Source organism: Mobula hypostoma, chromosome 2, assembly GCF_963921235.1.
Source record: "Mobula hypostoma chromosome 2, sMobHyp1.1, whole genome shotgun sequence".
NCBI classification, from domain to species: Eukaryota; Metazoa; Chordata; class Chondrichthyes; order Myliobatiformes; family Myliobatidae; genus Mobula; species Mobula hypostoma.
The window spans coordinates 29387698-29415542 of record NC_086098.1 but is presented as its reverse complement, the minus strand read 5'-3'; the positions used below and the strand labels follow the sequence as shown (position 1 = coordinate 29415542).

The window sequence follows — 27845 nt, the reverse complement described above, 5'->3', positions numbered from 1 at the left end:
AATGGGCTGCCGGTGACGGTGGTGGAGACGAATACAATAGGGTCTTTTAAGAAGCTCCTGGATAGGTACATGGAGTTTAGAAAAATAGAGGGCTATGGGTAACCCTAGGTCATTTCTAAGGTAAGGCCATGTTCAGCACAGCTTTGTGGGCTGAAAGGACCTGTATTGTGCTGTAGGTTTTCTGTGTTCTATGTTCTATAAGAGATGTACTCTAATCCAGGCAGCATCCTGGTAAGTCTCCTAAAACTTCCACATTCAGAATTGATCACAATATTCCAATACTAATCAATGAGAAAAAGGGCTGACAATATTTTAATTCAATTTAATTTAGCTGGATCAATTCTACATAATTAATGTTAACCCGGCTGCTGCCCCAGTAATCAATTCAGACAGCATAGTGGCTCAGCTAGTGGAGGTGTTGACCACTGCTTCAGCAACGTGGGATCACTCCTGACCTCTGCTCTCTGTGTCGGGATTTCAGACTCTGGCTGTGACCACATGGGCTTCTTCCACATACCCTCATTTTCGCCCTAATGTGGATTACCTAGGTTACTTGGCAATTCTAAATTGCCCCCTTTGTGTGCAGGTGAATGGTAGGTAGAATCTGGGGGTTGATGGCAGTTTGGGGAGGATTAGAAAAAATGATCGCAGGATTAGAGAAGATGCTTGATGAATGGCAGGGTCTCTTGGACTGAAGAGTTTATTTCTGTGCTCTATGACTCTGATACGTTTACCTGAGCAACACACACGAAATGCTGGAGGAACTCAGCAGGTCATGCAGCATCTATGGAAATGAGTAAACATCAGCATTTTGGGCTGAAGATCTTTCTTTAGGAAGGGGGAAGATGCCAGAATAAAAACTTGGGGGGGGGTAGGGAAGGAGGCTCGCCGGAAGGTGGTGAGTGAAACCAGGTGGGTGGGAAAGGTCAAGTGCTGGAGAGGAAGGAATTTGATAGGAGAGGAGAGTGAATCATAGTTGAAAGGGAAGGAGGAGAGGACCCGGGGGAAGTAATACGCAGGTGAGAAGAGGTAAGAGGCCAGAGTGGGGAAAAGAGGAGGGGGCGGGATGAAATTTGTTTACAGGAAGGAGAAATTGATATTCATGACATCAGGTTGGACACTACTCAGATGGAATATAAGGTGTTGCTTCTCCACCATGAAGGTGGCCTCATCTTGGCACGTCATGGACCGACATGTCGGAATGGGAAGGGGAATGGGAGTTAAAATATTTAGCCTCTGGGAGGTTCTGCCTATGGCGACTGGAGCTCAGGTGCTTGACGAAGCGTTTCCTCCAATTTACGATGATTCTCACCAGTGTAGAAGAGGCCACATCAAGAGCTCTGGTGTTTCTAAGTTTGTCTGTATATTTTGGAGGGGCACTGGAATTTAGATGGATTCTTCAGTGGAAGTACTAATGTACAGGTTTTGTGGGGGCTTACGTTACCTTTGTTCCCCATTACCCGTGCAGTACAGGCAGACTCTTCACAGAGTCACAAACCACTGAAATAAATCCTTTGGTTCACCGTGCCAGTGTCGTTGATCACATTAATAGCTCTTTTACTCCATTTCTACAATAATCCCACATTCTCATCAACTCCCCTGGAATCCACCACTCTGCTCCACACAAAGGGCAATTCTCATCTCAGCACTCAGGCTGGGCAACTTGCCTTAAGTCAAACCTGGTGCAAGTACAGCAGCCTCATTCAGGAGAATGACGGAAATTCCAGGTCTGATAGGTCTACATTAACATGCAAAATTATCTCCAATATTAACTTTAAGGTGCGGCATTGTAGCATAGCAGTTAGCACAATATGCCTGGAATTTTTCAATTTTGCGCTTTATATTCTGTGTTTTTCGATCATTTTTTTTTTGGTTGCTGTTTCCGCAATTTGTAATTCTTTACGTGTGGTGGAGTTGGGGGCGGGGGTGGTGGGGTTAAGTTTGATGCTTTTCTTTTATGGGTTCCATGGTTTTTCTTTGCTTTCTGGCTGTCAGTGGGGAAAGGCAAATCACAGGGTTGTATACTGCACACATAGTTTGATAGTGAATGTATTTTGAATCACTTTGTTGTGTTAGCAATCACCGATTGCGGTCTGATTCCCGCTGCTGTCTGTAAGGATTTTGTATGTTCTCACCACGGCCGCGTGGGTTTCCTTCGGGTGCACAGCTTTCCTCCCACATTGCAAAGATACAAGGTTAGTCTTACTGAGTTGTGAGCATGCTGGGTTGGTGCCGGAAGCATGGCAACACTTGCTGGCTGCCCCCAGCACGTCTTTGGACTGTGTTGACCATCGACACAGAACGACATGTTCCATCGTACTTTCTACTGTACAGTGCATGCAACAAATTAAGCTAAACTTCTGTTGTTCATGGGGAGCAAAGCAGCAAGGAATGTAAACAAAGGCAGGAAATAGTAAGAAACAAGGATTTTGTTGTTTGTGATGAATACTGTACATATTTGTTACACTTTGCATTAAAGTTTGAGCTTTTGATCTGGCAGTTCCTCTCAGATAAGTATTGAAATTGAGCAAAACATTGAGGAAATTGAATGTGATTGCACTAAATTAAAAACAGAAAATGCTGGAAAAACTCAGGTCAGGTAACCTCTTTGGCTAGGGAAACTGAGTGAACATTTGTCCCAAAAGGTTAGTCACCCAAACTCTCTACATGGATACTCTTTGACTCATTTCCAGCATTCAATTTGATTTTCAATGCCTAGAGACTGCAGCTTTTAGCAGCTCCCCTGACCCATGACGATTTTAGTTTTGTTAACAAGCAGCTTAGAGTCAGAGTCACTGAATGTCAGAGTGAACATTGCACGTAATATCAATCATTAATATCTGGGTCAAATGTCAACTTCTAATACAAATATACAGTAAATACTGATATCACATTTGAAGGTCTTGAGAGATAAAGGCTGAAGGTAAGTATCTGGAATTAGCCACTGTCTTCTTGAATGGTTGAAGGCATGTTATGAGTTAGATATTCTTAAGTTTCCATAGTGAAAATTTGAAAAAAATGTAAAAAAGAAAAAAAATGGAGAATTGTGGAAAATAGACAGCCAGAAATGGAAAACTGGCCAACAGAAGGTATGAAACAATGTTGAACGTTTCTTTAAGAAGGGCTGCAAGAACAGGCCAGGGAAATGCAGACCAGTAAGGCATACATCAGTAGTGGGCAAGTTATTAGAGATGTCAGGATCTACAAGCATCTGGAAAGGTGGTGACTGATTAGGGATAGTTAACATATGCATGGGATATCATGACTCATAAATATAATTTTTTTTTCTGAAGAGGTGATGAAGTGGATTGACAGGGGCAAAATTTCCTTGTCTTAGTGTTACTGGAAACAATGTCTATACAGTGAAAGCTTTTAAAAAAAACCCTTTATCACCAGCCTTATATTGACAGAATAATATTTTAGATTATGAGTTATTGTTTGGTTGTAAGTCTGACTGTCTCACTTACTAATTCACAAACACACATAAAGATAACATTATTTTCTTGTGAAATATTAGTAAGTAATCATCAATTTTAAACCAAAGAACAAAAATTACTTCCTGAGGTATCAGAGGATTGTATTGTCATAAAATTAATTATTTTCCTACCCAGGTCATATTCTTGCGGGATTTTGTGTTATATTGGCATTCTGTCACCAAGCTGTCACCCTGCAAGACATTTTAAATGCTCATGGTTAAGAGTTATAACAGATTAAAATGAACATTCAGAATGTACATTTGATGCAACACCATTCTTCAATGTAAGATAGGTATGTATTTAAAGTAAACTTTTAAGTAACCTGAAGTAACATTAAAAGCAAGGTTATCCAGGGGTTGAGCTATATATTCCCTTTGTATGAGCTATACTGTTTCTTGAAGAATTATGAAAGAGAGATATTAGATATGCTACATGTATATTCATCAGTAAGGTTAGCTGGAATATCTACACTACCTCATGACTCTGAACTTACCTGAAGGTAAATAGTGAATCGAGTAATTACTACAAACTTGTCTGCACCAGTTGGCCAGTTTATCTTGCTGTGTACATGCTAGTTAGTAAATAGAAGCTTTGAAAAAAAATCTCATTCCTCATTGATATATTTTGGACTTTCAGATTTATTCACAGTCAATTAGATGGGTAAAGGGTAATGTATCATTCTGTGTACATACATCTATTGATGCTTCTGGACACATCTTCAGTGATGTTTCTGGAATCGTTGGGTGTTTCGGGTCTTTCAACATCATACAACCTCCTCCAGGTGACCCAGCCGGGGCTGATCAGACCCCAGCTTGTGTCCAGATGGCTAGCTACTTATGACTCCATGGCTCCCCTCTTTTGAGCCACAGCCATCTTGAGGCCCTCTCTGCCGCATCGGTGGTACTGCGGATGGCTCTCCTCTTCCTCTCTCCCTCGATGCCCAAAATGCTGATGGCTCTAACTAAAGAATTGGCTACGAATCCCCTACAACCAACCTCCACTGGGAGACACCTCGCTCTCCATCCAGCCTGCTGACAGTTGCTGACCAGTCCTGCGTACTTGGAGAGCTTCCTTTCAAAGGCTTCTTCCAAGCTATCTTCCCATGGGACTGTCAGCTCCAGCAGCACCACTTGCTTAGTAGACTCAGACACTAGGACAATGTCTGGTTGCAGGGTGGTGGCTGCGATATGCAAGTACTTATTTCTGAGAGTCACTAATCTCTGTCGATAGGTATGTAATATTATGGTTTTAGTTATGCTCTCTGATGTAATGCCAGAGTATCAGGTGTGAACTGGACCCAATGCCTTTCTCTCTAAACACTAAACAAAACATATTTTGCATTACCCCCTAAATCACTAATAACACCAGCTCCTAAGGCAAGTATTTTAGATAAGAGACTCTTTGTTCAATCATTCAAATTGATTCACCTGAATTACTTCTCTATAGGTAATAAATGTTTGGAGAATATTCCTTTCATGTTATTGTATATGACGCAATTCCTATACAATGAAAGCTTTCAAAACAAGTACTCACGTACCGGCAGAAGAACTCTCTCCTCTTTCAGGTAGCGAAATTCTTGAAAATTGAAGTCGAACTCATTATCATATGCAAGGAGAGGTTGCTCTACACTATTTCTGAAATGGCGTATTCTCAGGGCTCGTCCTGCAAGATGTGAATGGAGAAGAACAGCAAATACATGGATCCCAGATGCCTTTTCCTGAGACAAAGCCTGTGATTAAAAAACACTTTTTCATTTAATAGGCAATGCACCAACACTGAAGATAAATGAGATTACTTCTTCAGAATTCAAGACAAATTGTGGATTTTGCAGCTCTTGAAACAGCCCTTCCTTTCACCTTTTAATACTGGCTATCACCCTCTGTCCTTTAGTCCTTGTAGGAGCCATGCATCTCTTTTTTATCTGTGTTACCATTTATTATGGTAGTCACGTGAGCGGGGTCATAGTAAAAGCAAAGAGAATAAGTTACGTTAGTGTGCTTTGTTCTGTGTAGTTTGGTCTGGGGCCTGCTGGGTGTCATATCTTTTGTTGACTGCTTAATTTATACTTTATACTCTATTGTCACCAAACAATTGATACTAGAACGTACAATCATCACAGCGATATTTGATTTTGTGCTTCCTGCTCCCTGGATTACAAATATTAAATATTAAAAACATTAAAAATTAGTAAATATTAAAAAATTAAATTATAAATCATAAATAGAAAATAGAAAAATGGAAAGTGAGGTAGTGCAAGAAAACCGAGAGGCAGGTCCTGATATTTGGAGAGTATGGCCCAGATCTGGGTCAGGATCCGTTCAGCAGTCTTATCACAGTTGGAAAGAAGCTGTTCCCAAATCTGGCCGTACGAGTCTTCAAGCTCCTGAGCCTTCTCCCGGAGGGAAGAGGGACGAAAAGTGTGTTGGCTGGATGGGTTGTGTCCTTGATTATCCTGGCAGCACTGCTCTGACAGCGTGCGGTGTAAAGTGAGTCCACGGGCGGAAGATTGGTTTGTGTGATGTGCTGCGCTGTGTTCACGATCTTCTGCAGCTTGTTTTGGTCTTGGACAGGATAACTTCCATACCAGGTTGTGATGCACCCTAGAAGAATGCTTTCTACGGTGCATCTATAAAAATTAGTGAGGGTTTTAGGGGACAGGCCAAATTGCTTTAGTTTTCTCAGGAAGTAAAGGTGCTGGTGGGCCTTCTTGTCAGTGAACTCTGCTTGGTTGGACCAAGTCAGGTCATTTGTGATATTGACCCCGAGGAACTTAAAGCTTTTGACCTGTTCCACTTGTGCACCACTGATGTAAATTGGGTCGTGCGGTCCGCTACTCCTTCTGAAGTCAACAACCAATTCCTTCGTCTTGCTGACGTTGAGGGATAGGTTATTGTCTTCGCACCATGCCACCAGGTTCTTAATTTCCTCTCTGTACTCAAACTCATCATTACCCGAGATACGGCCTACAATTTACACTTAATTATGCTTAATTGCATCGCTTCAAGATTCTATGTTTTGCTAGTTGCTAATAAAGGACCGAATGCATTTCTTCAACTTTATGGAACATCATTACTGGAGTGATTGGAGCTTGCATCACACAAGGATAACAACACGTGCCGGGTTAACAGAAGTGGCAATTGGTTTGTTGAATTGGCCGCTACAGTCCTGATGAAAGGTCTCAACCTGAAATACTTACTGTTCATTTGCCTCCACTGATTGTTACCTGACCTGCTGTGTTCCTCCAGCACTGTGTGTTTTGCTCAATTAAGGTTAAGAGATGGGAGGAATTTCTACCTTGAGAGAGTCAAATTCTTGGAACTCTCTACCTCAGAGTGCTGTGGAGGCAAGGCCAGTGAATATATGCAAGGCCAAGATGGACAGAAGCAAATGTTCTTATTAGCAACTGATATTTGGTCAAGACAGAGGTTGTGGATTATGAGGAATAATCAGGAGGTGGCGCTGAGGCCAAGAGCAGATCCAGCAAGATCTATTTGAATTTGGAGCAGATGTGAGGAACTGCTAGATCTACTCCTGCTCCCATTTCTCACTTTGTCTAAATACATTCTTATTTTAAATATTAGTGATATTTTATAAATTTTGTAATATTTTAATATTAGTAATTTTAAAAAGGAAAAAAATTGTAGTTATAAATTCAATTGTACAAACATGGGAAATCAATGCATAATAAAATTCCAAAACAAGTATGATATAAAATAAATACATAAATGTGGTACTAATTTAGTTTCATAAACATCGCACTGGCACAATAAGATAAAAAGTCATTGTTACGCAGTTATTTAGTTAGAAAGGCTGCAACTCATAACTTAGCAACACATCTGTTTGTTCTCCATTGCTACAAGAAGTGCAGCTGCATCATACAAAGATAGCAAGAGGTCTGTTTGACTCAGGAACAGTTCACAATGAAAGAACTTACAAGAAAATATGCAAGCTTACTTCGTGTAGGCATTCTATGCTGCAGTGACCTTGTGAAAGATAGCTTGACATAGCAGGTGGTATCATATGGTAAAGACTAACCCAGACACCAGTTTCAATAACTCCAGCATCATTCTTCCTCAACACAGGTGTGTAGATCAGTTTCAAACCAGAGCTGTCCACGTATCCTGCAGAAGTAAGGAATAGTTAATCTAAGACTAAAGTCTGACAATCAATTTTATCTTACTAAAGAAATTCATTGGAATGATTTTATTTTGTTTCACAGTTGTTCATTAAGTAACCACACTATCTAAGTATATTTCATAGACAGATTGTTGTCCTACAAAGTTAATGATATGAGACTTCTTAGTGAGTCCCTTAGGGAAGAGGATGATTTCAGATGAAGTATTAAGTGTAAAAGATGCCACTATATGAATTCTTTTTACTGTGGGGTGGTCATGGTGCTCCAACCATCATCAGAGTTGACAGGGTGAGCTTTCATTCTAATGGCAAGGATGTTTGATATAATTGAGCATTAAACACAGACACATGATCTTGTTCATACCATTTTCCTCAAATATTGTTGCTCAAGCTGATCCTCTTCTGCTTTCATTCTCCTGCTTCCCTCAGTCTTAACTCTCTTCCCCTTCACTCACTACTTTCCCTTTTGGTTCCCCCACTGACCATCTACCAGTGGCTCCAACACTGAGGCAATCTTCTTTACAGCTAGTTCAAGTTCAAGTTTAGTTGTCATTCAGCCACGTATATGAATACAGCCAAACAAAACAGCATTCCTCTGGGGCCACGGTGCAAAACACAGTCCCAACAGCATACAGCACAAAGCATATATAGTTATGATAGCAGAAAAAGTCACAAAAAATAATATAGCTCATCCCTGAGTGCCATAGCCTGTAGATTGATTGTGTATTCGACGTTGTTGTGGTTTAGCTTGTCTTCCACTGAGAGAACACAGCAGAGCAGTACCAATGGGAGTGGCCAACCCCCTATCCAGTTCAGATTCCAGTGCCCACAGAGGCTTCTGCTGTCTCCCACATTGCCTCTGCATTTCCTCTCCATGGCGGCTGCAACAGGCATCACTACAGCACGAGCATCTGGTCCGAGCAACAACCAAGACCATTCAGTTCACCCACCGTCAGACTTGCCAATGAACCAGTGAAATGGACTTGCAGTACTTTATATTACCAATGACCAACAGGGTCTTGCAATCACAATAAAAATGTCCAAGACAACCATTTGCACCAGTTGTTGGACCACGCATTGCCTTTGTAAAACAGTATGCAATAAGGCCAGCTCTATCACCATTGAACAACTCGTTGATGGGGTAGACCTACAGAACTGGTGTTCAGCAGTGTCTTGCAATAAAAAAAGACATAAAGGATGACCTTTACGCCTTTGGTTGGACCAGGAGAGGCCACTGTGACTGTGTATGCTGCCACCTTACAAGAATCTACTAGCTACTATCCACCTCACTACTCTGCTGCCTGAAGGCTGGGATTTAGCACAGAACAATAGACAATAGACAATAGGTGCAGGAGTAGGCCATTCCGCCCTTCAAGCCAGCACCACCGTTCACTGTGATCATGGCTGATCATCCACAACCAGTATCCAGTTCCTGCCTTATCCCCATAACCTTTGATTCTGCTATCTTTAAGAGCTCTATCCATCTCTTTCTTGAAAGCATCCAGAGACTTGACCTCCACAGCCTTCTGGGGCAGAGCATTCCATATATCCACCACTCTCTGGGTGAAAAAGTTTTTCCTCAACTCCATTCTAAATGGCCTACCCCTTATTCTTAAACTGTGGCCTCTGGTTCTGGACTCACCCATCAGCGGGAACATGCTTCCTGCCTCCAGCGTGTCCAATCCCTTAATAATCTTAAATGTTTCAATATGACCCCCTCTCAGCCTTCTAAATTCCAGAGTATACAAGCCCAGTCGCTCCAATCTTTTGACATATGACAGTCCTGCCATTCCGGGAATTAACCTTGTGAACCCACGCTGCACTCCCTCAAGAGCAAGAATGTCCTTCCTCAAATTTGGAGACCAAAACTGCACACAGTGCTCCAGGTGTGGTCTCACCAGTGCCCTGTACAGCTGTAGAAGGACCTCTTTGCTCTTATACTCAATTCCCCTTGTTATGAAGGCCAGCATGCCATTAGCTTTCTTCACTGCCTGCTGTACTTGCATGCTTGCTTTCAGTGACCGATGTACAAGAACACCTAGATCTCGTTGTGCTTCCCCTTTTCCTAACCTGACTCCATTTAGATAATTATCTGCCTTCCCGTTCTTACCACCTCTTTGGAATGAACTGATCCTGCACCTTCAGCATTATTCCCAGAAACACTTGCCATTGCTGGTCCACTGTCATCCCTGCTAGGGTATTATTCTATTGAACTTTGGCCAGCTCCTCCCTCATAGCACCATAGTTCCCTTTGTTCAACTGTAATACTGACACTTCCGAGTTTCCCTTCTCCCTCTCAAATTGTAGATTAAAACTTATCATATTATGGTCACTACCTCCTAATGGCTCCTTTACCTCGAGTTCTCTGATCAAATCCGGTTCATTGCACAATACTAAATCTAGAATTGCATTCTCTCTGGTAGGCTCCAGTACAAGCTGTTCTAAGAATCCATCTCGGAGGGACTCCACAAACTCCCTTTCTTGGGGTCCAGCACCAAGCTGATTCCTCCAGTCTACCTGCATGTTGAAATCTCCCATAACAACTGTAGCATTACCTTTGCAACATGCCAATTTTAACTCTTGATTCAACTTACACCCTACATCCAGACTACTGTTTGGGGGTCTGTAGATAACTCCCATTAGGGTTTTTCTACCCTTAGAATTTCTCAGTTCTATCCATACTGACTCTACGTCTCCTGATTCTATGTCCCCCCTCGCAAGGGACTGAATATCATTCCTCACCAACAGAACCACCCCACCCCCTCTGCCCATCAGTCTGTCCTTTCGATAGGACGTATACCCTTGAATATTCATTTCCCAGGCCCTGTCCACTTGAAGCCATGTCTCTGTTATTCCCACAACATCATACTTACCAATTTCCTACTGTGCTTCAAGCTCATCTACTTTATTTCTTATACTCCATGCATTCATATATAATACTTTTAATTCATTACTCCCCTCACCTCCCATATCAATTCCTATTTCACTTGGCCATACTGTACTAGCCCTTCCTGAGCTTTCTGCTCTGTTGATTCTGCTGTCTTTCTTAACTTTTCTTATTCTCACTTTCCCTTTATCTCCATCCTTATGTTTCCAGTTCGTCCCCTCCCCCTCACTACTTAGTTTAAACACACCCGTGTTGCAGAGGCAAACCTGCCTGCCAGAATGCTGGTGCCCCGCTTATTAAGGTGCAACCCGTCCCTTTTACCCATATCATATCTACTCTTGACCTGATTATTTCCTCTTCTTCCCCACGTCATTTGTGCTGACATGCACCACCACTTCCGGATGTTCACCTTCACTCTTGAGAACCTTACAGTTTGTGCCATAATTTCCAGCCACCTGCCGTTGGAGTTTTTTATTTCCAGTAATGTTTCCTATTCTCATAAATGCTTTCTTTCCATCATTTTCTGACATGTTCTACCAGATCAAAGGTGATCTAGTAGAACAATCAAATCTAGGTCAATCAACAATATTTCTAGAGCTGAAAGAAGAGCAGCTTTTAACACAAAGTATCTCCTTAACCAAGTGTACTAATGGAGCATTGAAAATCGACATGAAGATTTCCCATTATGATACTTTCTGTATATAGAACTGCTTTCAGCAACTGAAAACACCTTATATAGCTGTAATTATTCAAAGAATTGCTTCTTTATAAGGGTCAGTGTGATTCCAGTAAGAGCCATACATTTGATTGTAATCTATGTTCAATGCAATTAACATTTTAACTATGCAAATTCCATTGCCTTTCAGAAGAAATGTGTCCAAATTTAAGAAGATCTAAATACCGATTAGAATCTTGCCTCAAGACACTGTCAATAAATATTCAATTACATTATTTTTCTGAAACTATTAAAATGCTATTTAAGTAATATAAATATTATTTTTTAAATGTTTTTGAAGTGATAAAGTGCACATATGCATCCCAGATGCATGATCATTCAAATAAGATTTCTAAACTGCAATTTCTTTTCAGAATGTGTCATCAGTGTGAAAACTTTGGACGCCAAAATTAGGTCCTTGTGAAGAATGAAGTATTTTGATTCCAAAGTACTGTACTGATCAATTATCCTTGAAATAATCTGTCAATCAGCAATGAAATTATCCACAAACTCATTCACAATTCACTAAATGCAAGCCTATCAACACAGGCCATGCACACATGCATTTAGGTTGGAGTTATCTCCTGACAGAATAACTCTGTTCAGAAGCTAGGAGGAAATTCACAGACCAGTTGGAAAAGCTAATCTGCGTGTGATAGGAATCATACTCATTATAATTTGAGACATTTTAAGAATGTGATTACAAATGATAAAAGCAAATCATTTTGTTTGCATATTCACTAATACCCAAGGATATCTCCAATGGTATTTTGTAATCAGACAAACTATTTACAGTTGTAAAGAAGATGGATGAGCCCTAAGTGAAATGTAGTGTATAAAAGGTACAGGTGGTGAGTATATGTACCATGTGGTTGCTTTTAGCACCAAGTCCAGACCATGTATGTTCCAGCTTCATTTAAACTGTATCGGAGGAACAAAGTATTATACAAATCTTTCTGCTAACTTGAGACAGCACAAGGTCCTTATGATGCTTAAATCTGGATTGAATTTCTCTCCCAGTGATACCTCTCCCTTCCCTTTTTGCTCATTCCCTTCTTCGTCCTTCCTTTCTAGTCCTTATGAAGGGTCTCGGCCTGAAAAGTTACCTATATGTTCCTCTTCATAGATGCTGTCTGACCTGCTGAGTTAGAACATGAAATATAGAAAACCTACAGCACAATACAGGCTTTTCAGCCCACAAAGCTGTGCCGAACATGTCCTTACCTTAGAAATTAGCTAGGGTTACCCATAGTCCTCTATTTTTCTAAGCTCTGTGTACCTATCCAGGAGTCTCTTAAAAGACCCTATCGTATCCACCTCCACCATCTTCGCTGGAAGCCCATTTAACACATTCACCACTCTCTGCGTAAAAAACTTACTCCTGACATCTCTGTAACTACTTCAAGCACCTTAAAACTGTGCCCTCTCCTGCTAGCCATTTCAGCCCTGGGGAAAAAGCCTCTGACTGTCCACATAATCAATGCCTCTCATCATCTTATACACCTCTATCAGGTCATCTCTCATCCTCCATCACTCCAAGAAGAAAAGGCCGAGTTCACTCAACCTATTCTCATAAGGCATGCTCCCCAATCCAGGCAAGATCCTTGTGAATATCCTCTGCACCCTTTCTATGGTTTCCACATCCCTCCTGTAGTGAGGTGACCAGAACTGAGCACAGTACTCCAAGTGGGGTCTGACCAGGGTCCTATAGAGCTGCAACATTACCTCTCGGCTCCTAAACTCAGTCTCACGATTGATGAAGGCCAATGCACTGCATGCTTTCTTAACCACAGAGTCAACCTGCGTAGTAGCAGCTTTGAGTGTCCTATGGCCTTGGATCCCAAGATCCCTCTGACCATCCACACCGCCAAGAGTCTTACCATACTATATTCTACCATCATATTTGACCTACCAAAATGAACCACCTCACACTTATCTGGGTTGAACTCCATCTTCCACTTCTCATCCTAGTTTTGCATCCTATCGATGTCCTGCTGTGACCTCTGACAGCCCTCCACATTATCCACCACACCCCCAAACTTTGTGCCATCAGCAAATTTACTAACCCATCCCTCCACTTCCTCATCCAGGGCACTTATAAAAATCACGAAGAGTAGGGGTCCCAGAATACCACTAGTCACCAACCTCCATGCAGAATATGACCCGTCTACAACTGCTCTTTGTCTTCTGTGGGCAAGCCAGTTCTGGATCCACAAAGCAATATACCCTTGGATCCCATGCCTCCTTACTTTTTCAATAAGCCTTGCATGGGGTACCTTATAGCATTTTGTATCTAGATCTAGATTTCCAGAATCTGCAGAATTTCTTGTGTTTAGGAATAAACAAATGTTTTATTTTCTAAATACAGGCTGGGAAAAGTAGGGTACCATTGGGTTCAATACAGTGGCCCCAACAATTTTTAATATACTTATTTGATTTGGATGAGGAAATTGAAATGTAATATCTTCTGGGTTCACAGATCATACAAGGCTATAGAAACCATAGAAACTACAGCACAGAAAAAGGCCTTTTGGCCCTTCTTGGCTGTGCTGATCCATTTTCTGCCTAGTCCCACTGACCTGCACACGGACCATATCCCTCCATACACCTCCCATCCATGTATCTGTCCAATTTATTCTTAAATGTTAAAAAACAACCCGCATGTACCACCTCATCTGGTAGCTCATTCCATACTCCCACCACTCTCTGTGTGAAGAAGCCCCCCTAATGTTCCCTTTAAACTTTTCCCCCCTCACCCTTAACCCATGCCCTCTGGTTTTTTTTCTCCCCTTGCCTCAGTGGAAAAAGCCTGCTTGCATTAACTCTATCTATACCCATCATAATTTTATATACCTCTATCAAATCTCCTCTCATTCTTCTACGCTCCAGGGTATAAAGTCCTAACATCTTCAACCTTTCTCTGTAACTGAGTTTCTCAAATCCTGGCAACATCCTTGTAAACCTTCTCTGCACTCTTTCAACCTTATTTATATCCTTCCTGTAATTTGGTGACCAAAACTGAACACAATACTCCAGATTCGGCCTCACCAATGCCTTATACAACCTCATCATAACATTCCAGCTCTTATACTCAATACTTTGATTAATAAAGGCCAATGTACCAAAAGCTCTCTTTACGACCCTATCTACCTGTGACGCCACTTTTAGGGAATTTTGTATCTGTATTCCCAGATCCCTCTGTTCTACTGCACTCCTCAGTGCCTTACCATTAACCCTGTATGTTCTACCTTGGTTTGTCCTTCCAACGTGCAATACCTCACACTTGTCTGTATTAAACTCCATCTGCCATTTTTCAGCCCATTTTACCAGCTGGTCCAAGTCTCTCTGCAGGCTCTGAAAACCTTCCTCACTGTCTACTACACCTCCAATCTTTGTATCATCAGCAAATTTGCTGATCCAATTTACCACATTATCATCCAGATCATAGAAACATAGAAACATAGAAAATAGGTGCAGGAGTAGGCCATTCGGCCCTTCGAGCCTGCACCGCCATTTATTATGATCATGGCTGATCCTCCAACTCAGAACCCCGCCCCAGCCTTCCCTCCATACCCCCTGACCCCCGTAGCCACAAGGGCCATATCTAACTCCCTCTTAAATATAGCCAATGAACTGGCCTCAACAGTTTCCTGTGGCAGAGAATTCCACAGATTCACCACTCTCTGTGTGAAGAAGTTTTTCCTAATCTCGGTCCTAAAAGGCTTCCCCTCTATCCTCAAACTGTGGCCCCTCGTTCTGGACTTCCCCAACATCGGGAACAATCTTCCTGCATCTAGCCTGTCCAATCCCTTTAGGATCATTGATATAGATGACAAATAACAATGGACCCAGCAATGATCCCTGTGGCACACCACTAGTCACAGGCCTCCACTCACAGAAGCAATTCTCTACCACCACTCTTTGACTTCTTCCATTGAGCCAATGTCTAATCCAATTTACCACCTCTCCATGTATACCTAGCGACTGAATTTTCCTAACTAACCTCCCATGCGGGACCTTGTCAAAGGCCTTACTGAAATCCATGTAGACAATATCCACTGCCTTCCCTTCATCCACTTTCCTGGTAACCTCCTCGAAAAACTCCAATGGATTGGTCAAACATGACCTACCACGCACAAAGCCATGTTGACTCTCCCTAATAAGTCCCTGTCTATCCAAATGCTTGTAGATTCTGTTTCTTAGTACTCCCTCCAATAACTTACCTACTACTGACGTTAAACTCACCGGCCTATAATTTCCTGGATTACTTTTTGATCCTTTTTTAAGCAACAGAACAATATGTGCCACTCTCCAATCCTCAGGGACCTCACCCATAGACAGCAACATTTTAAATATTTCTGCCAGGGCCCCCGCAATTTCAACACTAGTCTCCTTCAAGGTCCGAGGGAACACCCTGTCAGGTCCCGGGGATTTATCCACTTTAATTTTCCTCAAGACAGCAAGCACCTCCTCCTTTTCAATCTGTACTGTTTCCATGATCTCACTACTTGATTCCCTCAATTCCATAGACTTCATGCAGTTTCCTTAGTAAATACAGCCACAAAAAACCTATTTAAGATCTCCCCCATTTCCTTTGGTTCTGCACATAGCCGACCACTCTGATCTTCAAGAGGACCAATTTTATCCCTTACAATCCTTTTTCTCTTAATATACCTGTAAAAGCTCTTTGGATTATCCTTCACCTTGACTGCCAAGGCAACCTCATGTCTTCTTTTAGCCCTCCTGATTACTTTTTTAAGTATTTTCTTGCACTTCTTATACTCCTCAAGCACCTGATTTACTCCTTGTTTCCTATACATTTCATACAACTCCCTCTTCTTCTTTATCAAAGTTGCAATATCCCTTGAGAACCAAGGTTCCTTATTCCTATTCAATTTGCCTTTAATCCTGACAGGAACATACAAACTCTGCCCTCTCAAAGTTTCCCCTTTGAAGGCTTCCCACCTACCAATCACATCTTTGCCAGAGAACAACCTGTCCCAATCCACGATTTTTAGATCCTTCTAGATAGAAGAGTGAACTAAGCTCTTCCAGCATTTGTGTGTTATGCTGGATTTCTAGCTTCTGCAGAATCTCTTGTGTTTATCACCTGACATCTGCCAGCTTTACTCCTTCCCCACCTTCCACCTTCTTATTCTGATATTCCACCCTTCTTTTCCATTACTGATTAAGGGCATCAGCCTGAACTGTCAACTGTTTATGTTCCAGAGATGTTGCCTGACCTGTTGAGTTCCTCCAGAATTTTGTGTCCGTGTGCCTATGCATCTGTGCATCTGTTACTTTGGACTGAACGTCTTGAATTACAGGAGTTTGTAGCTAACCTCAACACCTCTGTGAGCAATGGTATCCAGCAACCTCAGCTTTCATGGCTGATATCTGAGGTTAGGTCTGCTGGTTGGATCCAGAGTAACATACACAAGATGCTAAAGGAACTCAGCAGGTCAGGTGGCATCTACGGAGAGGAATAAACGGTTAATATTTTGGGATGAGAACAAACAGAAGCTGAAATGTCAAATATTAGAGGCTGCATCATGGATGGGCAAGTGTTGACATGTAACTGGTTGATACCACCATGTATAAAAGATGTGTTCCTTTCACTGCAACACTTATGCCTGGTTGCACACACTCAATATCCTCATTTTGTGCATACTATCAGAACAAAGCTACAAACTACATGATCTGAACAGCCCCACGCTTTATAACACAACCAAAGAATCCCATGCCCTCATATGAACATTTCTTCTCAGCCTTCTCATCTTTAATCAGGTTTCTAATGTTTTATTAATAGACTCCCACACCCTTGTCTTGTTTTTCAAGTTCACTATTCATATGGACGTCATCAAGCAATACTGAGTCAAAAATCTCTATTTTCACCTGGTTCACATTGCCCATCTCCATTACCGTTAAGCTCTGCTGACCTTGTTTTTCACAGAGAATTGGATTTAAGATTTTTATCAGCTTCAAAGATTATTTTGGCTGCTGCAAAGTTAGTATCTGAGAGGCACCAATAGATTTCTGAAGGTAAAACCGTATCTGATAATTAACAATTTAAGAAGGTCACAAGGATAGTGGATGGGATGAAACTACAGAGGTATACTAGGAAGTTACTTGACAAAGTTCATACAAGAAAAAAAAGTGATAATTTAACCATGCTAATCTTCTGCCACATTGATAATTGTTTGGAAGTCAGAAGAAAAATAGCTGAGAAACAAGGAATGTACTATGAACATAGAATGCGACAAGTGGTGATCTCCAAATAGCTCTATTGAGTCTTCAGTTTTGCTGCACATAGAAGCCAAGCTAACATAGAAATGCCACTTTATATTAATATCCTAGAAAACAGATAATTTAAATGAAACAGATTACTGGATGTGGATTTTAATCTCGATGAAACATGGGCTGTAAATTCCTATATGTCTTGCAAATTTAAGGAGTTAGGAGGCACAGCAGAGTATGTAGGAAGTTACACAGACAGAGTAAAAGAGATGGAAAAACCATGGTAAATAGAGTCCAGCTTGGAAAATACAGGGTAGGTTTTAACAGGGTGGAGATTCCTCTTGTAGGTGAACCTAGAACAGGGAGTCATTGTTTAAAAACGATAATTTCGGAGGTGACTTTTTTCCTCCCTCAGAGGGCCATAAGTTTCTGGAATGCTCTTCCACAATAAGTGACAGAAGCAGAGTTGTTGAACATTAACAACAGGAATTCTGCAGATGATGTTGAGCATCTCTAGGAAGAAGCTGATATATTCTTGATGAGCTAGGAGGTAAAAGATTACTATCGGTAGTTAGGATGTAGAGCTGAGATTACAACCAAACCAGTCAAGTTTTTGATGGAAAGTTGGTGCAGACCTGTTGAGCCTGTGGCCAGTTAGACAAAAACATAAAACATCGACTAGTACAACAAAGGAATGGGCTCTTTGCCCCACAATGTCTTGCCAAACCAACTCCAGCTTTTATTCATGAGCATATTCTTCAAGTCTGGATCTAGAAAAACAAATCCTGTTTCCACGGTATGTGCACTGATCGGTTTTCATGTGCTCGCACAAAAATACCACTAAATCCTAGGCCACATTCAAAAAGTAAAATCAACATCAAAAACATTTTTGCGTGCCAGTGAGGCTCAGAAATAATTTTATCAAAGAACTGAAAGGGAGGCCCAAATATAATTGGAACAAAATGCTCACTACTTCTTTTGCCCAAAACAAGGAGAGATGACATAAGAAGAATCAAAATTTACAAATGACTAGTGAGCTGCTTATTTAATCATTGATTAGTGACGAATTATGTTTTTTACATTAACAAGAACTACCTGAAAGTCTTAAAATAATCCGTAACCAAACCCACAAACTGATGATAATGAAGGTATTAGAATTGTTTTATGCAGTTTAAACACTACAATTTCCTCTTGGGTAATAAATCCCACAACAAAACTTTGAATTCACTTTGCCCAAACAAATGAATGAAGGCGGCCTGGCCAAGTTATGAGTCATTAAGGTTTATATAAACTGTAGACATTGTTCCTCTAATTTAGAGCATATGCTGCCCAGGCTGAGGAATTACCAAGGAAACACAAGGTGCACAGTGGGAGAGGAAAGCAGCATTAAAACAAAGAGTTGTTTAAAACAGTGGGATCCAATAGGCAGACTATCATAGGTATAAAGCGTCCGTGCATTTGAGCAGGATAAATTAAGTTAGAATCAGAGTCACAGCACAGAAAAGGCCCTTCAGCATATCTAGTCCATGCCAAGCCATTAACATGCCCAGTCTTGTCGACCTGCACCCAGACAATAGCCCTCCCATCCACGTACATATCCAAATTCCTCTTAAATGTTGAAATCGAACCCACACCCAGCACTTGCACTGGCAGCTCGTTCCATAGTCCCACCACTCTCTGAGTGAAGAAGATCCCCCTCCTGTTCCCCTTAAACGTTTCACCTTTCATACTTAACCCATGACCCCTAATTGTAGTCTCACCCAACCTCTGTGGCAAAAGCTGCTTACATTTACACTACCCAATCCCCTCATAATTTTGTATAACTCTATCAAACTTCCCTTCAATTTTCATACGTTCCAAGGAATAAAATCCTCATCTATTCAACTTTTCTCTATAACTCAGGTCCTTAAAAGTTCTGGAAATGTCCTTGTAAATTTCCTCTGCACTCTTTCAATCTTACTTACATCTTTCCTGTAAGTAGGTGACCAAAACCGCACACAATGCTCCTAGTTACACTTCGCCAACATTTTATACAATTTCAACATAACATCGCAACCCATGTAGTCAATACACTGATTTAAGAAGGATAATGTGCCAACGGATAATATATGACTCTATCTACCTGTGATAAACTTTCAATGAATTATAGATCTGTATTTCCAGATCCCTTTGTAATAACACACACCTCAGTGCCCACTATTCATTGTGTAAGAATTGCCCTGGTTGGTCGCCCCAAAGTGCAACACCTTAAATTTGTCTGCATTAAATTCCATTTGCCATTTATCAGTCCATTTTTGCAGCTGGTCTAGATCTCGCTGAAAGTTTTAATAGTCTTCCTCGCTGTCCTCTACACCCTCAGTTTTGATGTCATCACAAATTTGCTCATCCAATTTACCACATTTTCATAAAGGTTGTTGATATACTTAGATGGCAAATAACAATAGACCCAGTATCGATCTCTGCGGCACACTACTAGTCACAGGCCTCCAGTCAGACAGACAACTATCTACTACCACTCTCTGGCTTCTCCCACAAAGCCAATGTCTAACCCAATTTCCTGGCTTATTCTTAGAGCCTTTCTAAAACAATGGAACAATAGTAGCTTTCCTCCAATCTGACACCTCAACCTCTTTGTTAGGATCTCTGCTATTTCTGCACTTGCCTCCGACAGGGTTCAAGGGAACACCTTGTCAGGCCCTGGGGATTCATCTACCTTAATGTTACCCCTCCTCTGTAATCTGTATACGTCCATGACTTTGCTACTGTTTTGCCTCACTTCTATAGACTTCGTCTCCTGAGTAAACACAGATGTAAAAAGTCCATTTGAGATCTCCCCCCATCTCTCTCAGCTCCATGCGTAGACTACCAGTCTGATCTTCCAGAAGTATTAGACTGCCAAAATTCTGTCACTTGAAGTAAGCAGCAGTTTAACTGTTTGCGACTCAAGGACTACAAATGTGAGATTTAATGAGAAGTGGTTTCTTTATATTTGATATTCATATTACTGTTTTAAGAGTAGAAAGATATTTGATATGAACATTGTTTATGGGTAGAAATATGGATTTGGCAAGTTTTTAAACATTCAGAATTTTTGATAATTGATTAAACTCTTCTTGAGCTTCCAGCTGGGTATGGGTGTCAATTTTAACCAACATTTCGATGACAAACTCTGCCATCTTCTTCAGGGATGGTATCTAGGCACGTCAGGTCTGGTGGTATATCTAACCCCATTGTCTATCCCTCCTGATCAGTTAGTCCTCATTGTTAGGTTTCCTGGATTTTCCTCGGCCCTTCTGAGTTTGTTTAGTTCTTAGATTGTTGGAGTGCCTGCAGCACCCCAAATGCTTCTTTAGGTATTTCAATGACACCTTCATTGTGTGGCCTCATGGACTCCAGGTATACCAACAGTTCCACAACCATCTGACCAGCATACATCTAAACATTCAATTTATGGTGGAGGTGGAGAAGAATGATTGGCTCCCACTCTTGGACATTCTAATACAATGGAAACCAGATGGTAGTCTCTGGCATGGCATCTATCGAAAGCCCACTCATAGGGACTTACATCTCAACAATAACAGTCACCATCATGCCTTCCAACATAGAGTAGTTCTTTCCACTTTGGTTAACTGTGTGAAAACTATTTCAGACCTGGACAGTCTCCATGAGGAAATGTTGATTAAGAACGATGTTCCTACAAAATGGCTACAAGGTGAAGGAGATTAATTGGGCCCTGAAAATGGTCGATGGAAAAACTAGGAAAACTCACATTGGGGAGGAACCCATCGCTGCCTCCTGCCTTCCCTATATTTCCACTGTTTCTGGAAGGATTGCCAGGATCCTGAAGAAATACTTGACTAATCCATCTAACCTGTAAGCAAGCTCAAATCCCAGTTTATGCAGGTCAATGACAACGTGGAAGCCGAGAAGAGTTTATTCGTCACATACGTCCAGAAAGCACTAGATCCTTTTTCACTTTTTACTTGATTAATTTAATTGAGTTTCCCTTCATTGCACTCAGTGATGAAGATTGTTTTGCAGGTATTGAAAACTATTTCATACTCTGAAGCTAAGAGCTAACCCAGAGGCATCCAATTTCTGATTGTTATAGCAAATTATGATCTCAGTCTTCTGGACAGATTGCTCACATAACTTTCCAATTGTATTGGCATACAATATATTGGATTACTTAGTATATACTTGCATATTTGTTGTTGAAATGTGGTGAGATGTGACAGATGGTGTTTGTGGTGTATGCGCAGACCAGCTTCAAGTTTCTGAAACAGAATCAAACTTATTATACATGTATTTGGACTGAAGTGAAACTAATTTTTGCTTTGTGATAAGGAAAGGTGTTAAGGAGGGGTTGAACTCTTTGTAGTTCTGGTGTTGTTACTTAGTATTCTAAATTAGGTAAGATTGCACTCAGCATTGTTTATCATGTTATAATCTTAACTTTGATTAACCTTTTTAAGAATAGTATGAATATTTACATTTTTTTACCTGGAAATACTGTAAATGAAAATAATTAACACCTCTAGTAACTGTAAATTTAACTGTAAATCAGAATACTATTGTAATAGTTGAAATCTGTTTTAGTCTAGAGACACATATACAGTAAGGTTCCTAAGTCTTTAAAATGGTTTCATTTTGTAACTACTGAAAATCGGAACACATGGAGGAGTAAAACATTTTTTGTAACATTCAGTGTTTAATTCAGACAGACATTCACTCAGATAGACATTTAATTCAGATAGACACTAAACAGCAAATGCTCATACCTTCCTGAAAGCTCGGGTTATCATAATGCACTTCCATCATCACATATGTGGGGTCGCCTGGTGTTCCAAGTGAAAGTCCAACATTAGGGGGGAAGGAAAATCCCTGTAGTCATTGGACAAAAAGAAAATCTAAAACTTATGGTTCCTTTGTGTTTTGACAGTATGATTGTATGCAGGCGTAAAAATACAAATTTCTGGAACTCAGTTTTCATCATGCTAAAACAACTTACAATTTATTGAGAAGGATTGAGAGAACGTTTCAGAACAACAGGATAATAACTTGTTCCAAGCACTGTAAAATTGCCAACATAAAATGTAACATACTACCCCATGACAAAATGTGCATATAATTCTTAAATTATTTGGGAAGTACAGCAAGGTATTGTGATATCGGAATCTATCCCTGTACATTTTAGTACTCTTTTATATAAAGAGTACTAAAGTAAAGAAGGAATAGATTGCACTTCATTGAATGCACTGCTTTTGTGTATTCCACTGAAAACTTTACAAATCTACAATATCTTTGATTATATGCAAGGTTTATCCAACATCTTAGACATAAGCTACATATATGTTTCTTCCTTGGTAGACTAACAGGATACTGCAAATTAGCTGTACTGTACGTACGTAGTAGTAGGAGAATCTAGACAGAGTTGAACACATCACTTCCCTGTAGCCTATGGGAAAAGGGATTGATGGGATTGCCCTGAGAGTTGACATAGACTTTATGGACAACTTGGTCTTCTACTAGTCAGAAATATAATTCAGGATCTGGAAAAAGGTCATAGAGTCATAGAAAAGTACAGTACAGAAACAGCCTTTCAGCCCATCTAGTGCATGCTGAACCATTTGAACTGCCTACTCTAATCGACCTGCATTGGAACCATAGCCCTCCGTACCCCACCATCCATGTATCTATCGAAACTTCTCTTAAACATTGAAATCGAGCTCGTATGCACCACTTGTGCTGGCAGCTTGTTCCACACTCTCACAACCCTCTGAGTGAAGAAGTTTTCCTTCATGTTCCCCTTAAACTTCTATTAGTTGACTAAAGAATAAATAATTTCTTACTTGAAATGCTATTACCATGGTACTGTTGGATTTGGCTGTGGAATTGTTATTTTTCTTTTAGTTTAGTTTTCCTATGTTTGCTTATATTTAATATAATTACCCATACACATGTAATTTTCAGTAATTATGTTACAGATGTTTCTGTAGGTTTCTAGAAACTTCTTTGTTTTCAGTAGCAGATGTCACGCCACTTGGATCTGGCTATTTTATACATTGGTTTGCTAACATTAGGATTTTTATTATCTCTAGTCTGAGTCTGAGAGAACCACTACTACTCTTTTGTTTTTTTTTTGGTTTTTTTCTCTCTCCTGTCCTTTTTCTTATTTGCTTTTTGTAACACTTAATAAAATGATCCTAAATAATTTGCTTTTTGTAACACTTAATAAAATGATCCTAAATAATTTGCTTTTTGTAACACTTAATAAAATGATCCTAAATAATAAGTTCTATGCCTCATTCTTAACTTCCAAAGGACCTTTTGATCACAAAAGTATCAGGATCCAACAGTTTTACTATTAGCACTATAAGTGTGCAAGATGGAAAGACGACTGAGTTTTTGGGGATTGCATGTTATGGTTTATCAATTATTTTCTAAAATAGCAAACAAGACGAGTAAAAGCATCTAGGACCAGCTTTCTATGAAACCGGAAGTAACTATTGTTCGAATCTGTTTTATTAGACTTCCTAATCAAAATATACTCTTCTGTAAGATATCTATTTAAAGTTGATCACAAACTGAGCATAACAAGTGTTGTATCAAATCAAAATATTTATGGATGTTGATTCAGCTGTAACAATAGTTTGTAGGTAAGATGTTTTCTGTTCATTTGTAACACAAAACAATCATTATATCGATGTTTGGTCGGAGACATATCAGTTCATTTCTGGACACCATTTGATGTGCCTTGACAGAAGGAGATGGTTCTAGACTTTAGTAGAAGAGAGAAGTACAGATTCTTCAGAGCTGTTCTAAATTGAGATTCTAAATTGGAGAAAAGTCAATGATGATGGTATCAGAAATGATCTGGCAAGTGTGGATTGGGACAGCTTGTTCTCTGGCAAAGGCGTACTTGGAAAGTGAGAGGCCTTCCAAAATGAAAGCTTGCATGTACCTATCAGAATAAGAGGTGAAGGTAAGCAGTGTTGGTTTTCAAGAGATATTGAGACCCTGGTTAGGAGTAAAAAAGGAGGTGCATATGGTGTACATGAAATGCAAGAGAACTTTCAGAAAGAAATCAGGAAGGCTAAAAGATGGCATGACGTTACTCTAGCAGACAAGGTGAAGGAGAATATTAAGGGATTCTACAGGTATGTTAAGCAAATGGATTCCTAGGGACAAAAATGTTCCTCTGGAAGACCAGAATGGTAATCTATGTGTGGAGCCAAAACAGATAGAGGAGATCTTGTGCATTCTTTGCATCTGTCTTTACTTGGGAGATGGACACAGAGTCTATAGAAGTGAGGCAAAAAGATATCAACTTTATGGACCCTGTAGAGATTACAGAGGAGGAGGTATTTGCTACCCTGAGGAAAATCAGGGTAGATACTCCCCAGGGCCTGACAAGGTGTTCCCACGGACCCTATAGGAGGCAAGTGCAGAAATTGCCACACCCTAGCAGAAATATGTAAATCATCCTTAGCAACAGGAGAGGTACCAGAGGATTGGGGATACCCAATGTTGTTCCGTTCTTTAAAAAAGACTCTAAACAGAAACCAGGAAATTATAGGATGGTGGGTCTGACATCTGTTGTGGGAAAGTTATTGCAAGGTATTCCAAGGGACTGGATATATTATTTGTGTGTGGTAGGTCATGTCTAACCAATCTTATAGAGTTTTTGGATGAAGTGACCAGGAAAGTAGATAAAGGCAAGGCAGTGGATGTTGTCTACATAGACTTTAGTAAGGCATTTGACAAGGTCCCAAATGGGAGGCTAGTCAAGAAGGTTGTGTCGCTCGGCATTTAGGGTGAGGTAGTAAGTAGGATTAGACATTGGCTTTATGGGAGAAGCCAGAGGATGGTAGTTGAGGGTTGCCTTACTGGCTGGAGTCCTGCGACTAGTGATGTGCCGCAGGGATCAGTGCTGGGTCTTTTGTTGTTTGTCATCTATTTCAATAATCTAGATGATAATGTAGCGAACTGGATAAGCAAATTTGCAGATGACACCAAAATTGGGGGTGTAGTGGACAGTGAGGAAGGCTATCATGGCTTGCAGTGGGATCTGCATCAGCTGGAAAAATGGGATGACAAATGTCAGGCGGAACTTAATGCAGATGTGTGAGGTTTTGCACTTCAGTTGGACCAACCAGGGTAAGTCTTACATGGTGAACAGTAGGGTACTGAGGAGTGTTATAGAACAAAGGGATCTGGGAATACAGGTCTGTAATTAGTTGAAAGTGGTGTCACAGGTAGATAGGGTTGTAAAGAAAGCTTTTGGCACATTGGCCTTCATAAATCAATGTCTTGCGTACGGAAGATGGGATGTTATGTTGAAGTTGTATAAGATGTTTGTGAGGACGTATTTGGAGTATTGTGTGCAGTTTTGGTTACTTACATACACAAAAGATGTAAACAAGGTTGAAAGAGTGCAGAGAAAATTTACATGGATGTTGCAGGTCTGGAGGACCTGAGCTATTAGTAAAGATTGAACAGGTTAGAACTGTATTCTTTAGAATGTAGAAAATTGAGAGGAGATTTGATAGAGGTATATAAAATTATGAAGGGTATAGAGAGGATAAATGCAAGCAGACTTTTTCTTCTGAGGTTAGAGGGACTACAACAAGAGCTCATGGCTTAAGGGTGAAAGGTGAGAAGCTTAAGGGAACAGGAGGGGCAACGTCTTCACTCAGAGGGTCCTGAGAGTGTGGAACGAGCTGCCAGCACATGCGGTGCATGCAAAATTGATTTCAACATGCAAGGGAAGTTTGGATAGGTACATGGATGGTAGGGATATGGACGGCTATGGTCCTGGTGTAGGTCAATGGGAGTAGGCAGTTCAACTGGTTTCAGCATGGACTAGATGGGCCGAAGAGCTTTTTTCTGTGCTGTATTTCTCTATGAGTCTATGACTAAAGGAGAGAAAAAAACACTTCTACTATTCACAGGAATGAACGTATGTATGTTTCTTCTATAGATGTACCGGGGAGAGCATTCTGACAGGCTGCATCACTGTCAGGTATTGGGGCGGGGCTACTGCACGGCACCAAAAGAAGCTGCAGAGGGTCGTGAATTTAGCTGGCTCCATCTTGGGTACCAGCCTACAAAGTACCCAGGACGTCTTCAAGGAGCGGTGTCTCAGAATGGCAGCATCCATTACTAAGGACCTCCAGCATCCAGGACGTGCTCTTTTCTCACTGTTACCATCTGGGTGATTCAGGAACAGCTTCTTCCCCTCTGCCATCCGATTCCCAAATGGACATCGAACTCATGAACACTACCTCACTTTTTTAATGTATATTATTCCTGTGTGTGCACGAGTTTTAATCTATTCAATATACATATACTGTAGTTAATTTACTATTTATTTATTTATTTATTTATTTATTTTCTCTTCTTCCGTGCATTGCATTGAACTGCTGCTGCTAAGTTAACAAATTTCATGACATATGCTGGTGATAATAAACCTGATTCTGATTCTGAACTTAATAATGTTATAGGAACACGTTCATATGTAGGGTTCAAAGGTCAGGCATTCTTGACTCAGAGATGGCTTGTATATTCCATTCATCAGAATGTATCCCTGACAAATTTAGTGTTCGCTTAGCAGTGGTCTCACTCATGTTAAAGTTGAAGTTTTTCAAACTTATATTACGTGTTCAAGAACCATTGTTTATATTAACAATGGGTTGGACTACAACCAGAGGTCTTGGGTTGAGGGTGAAAGGTGAGAGGCTTAAAGGGAACAGAAGGGGCAACTTTTTTACTCAGAGGGTCGTGAAAGTGTGGAACGATCTGCCAGCACAAGTGGTCCATGCCAACTCAATTTCAGTGTTTATAAGAAGTTTGGACAGGTATATGGATGATAGGGATATGGAGGGCTATGGACCCAATGCAGGTCGTTGGCAGTAGGCAGTTTAAACAGTTTCAGCATGGACTTGATGGGCTGGAGGGCCTGTTTCAGTATTGCACTTCTCTATGACAGAAAGGGAAATGGCTCTAGACTTTAGCAGATGAGAGAAGTAGGGGTTCTTCAGATTTATTGGCAATATTTGGGAAAGCAGTACACAAGCCAGTCAGAGGTTATGTATAAAGGATACGCATGATTGCCTTAGTCTTAGATGAAAGCAGGCAGTACAATTTTATGTGTAAAAGTGGTAGTTTCTGCATTTACAATGTTTAAGTACAGATCTTGTATTTGCATAATAAATATAAGTCTGAACCATGAGGAATCACTTAAGTAACTTTAAAGGGAATTCTTAAGGGCATTCATGGTTAACTTGACTAAGTGGAATAAATACTTCAGGGCACGAGACCAAGAAAAATTAAGAGCAGCTCCTAAATGGTATTCTATGTCAAGGAAAACAGGAACCCACCAGGGTTTGAGTGC

The 27845-nt window shown here is 40.6% G+C and overlaps 1 protein-coding gene across 2 annotated transcripts in view; it reads right to left on the bottom strand.

The window, feature by feature from the left end:
• moxd1 (monooxygenase, DBH-like 1) overlaps nt 1-27845 on the bottom strand; it is a 106073-nt gene that overhangs the window by 9634 nt on the left and 68594 nt on the right. Inside the window, exons 6-9 of one of the 2 annotated variants that reach the window (XM_063070721.1) lie at nt 22231-22333; nt 7431-7597; nt 5014-5205; nt 3608-3667 (exon numbers count right to left, since the gene is read on the bottom strand). In XM_063070721.1, coding sequence (XP_062926791.1) covers nt 3608-3667; nt 5014-5205; nt 7431-7597; nt 22231-22333 — 522 coding nt within the window. The remainder of the gene's footprint in view (nt 1-3607; nt 3668-5013; nt 5206-7430; nt 7598-22230; nt 22334-27845) is intronic. The other variant, XM_063070730.1, reaches the window with a different exon arrangement.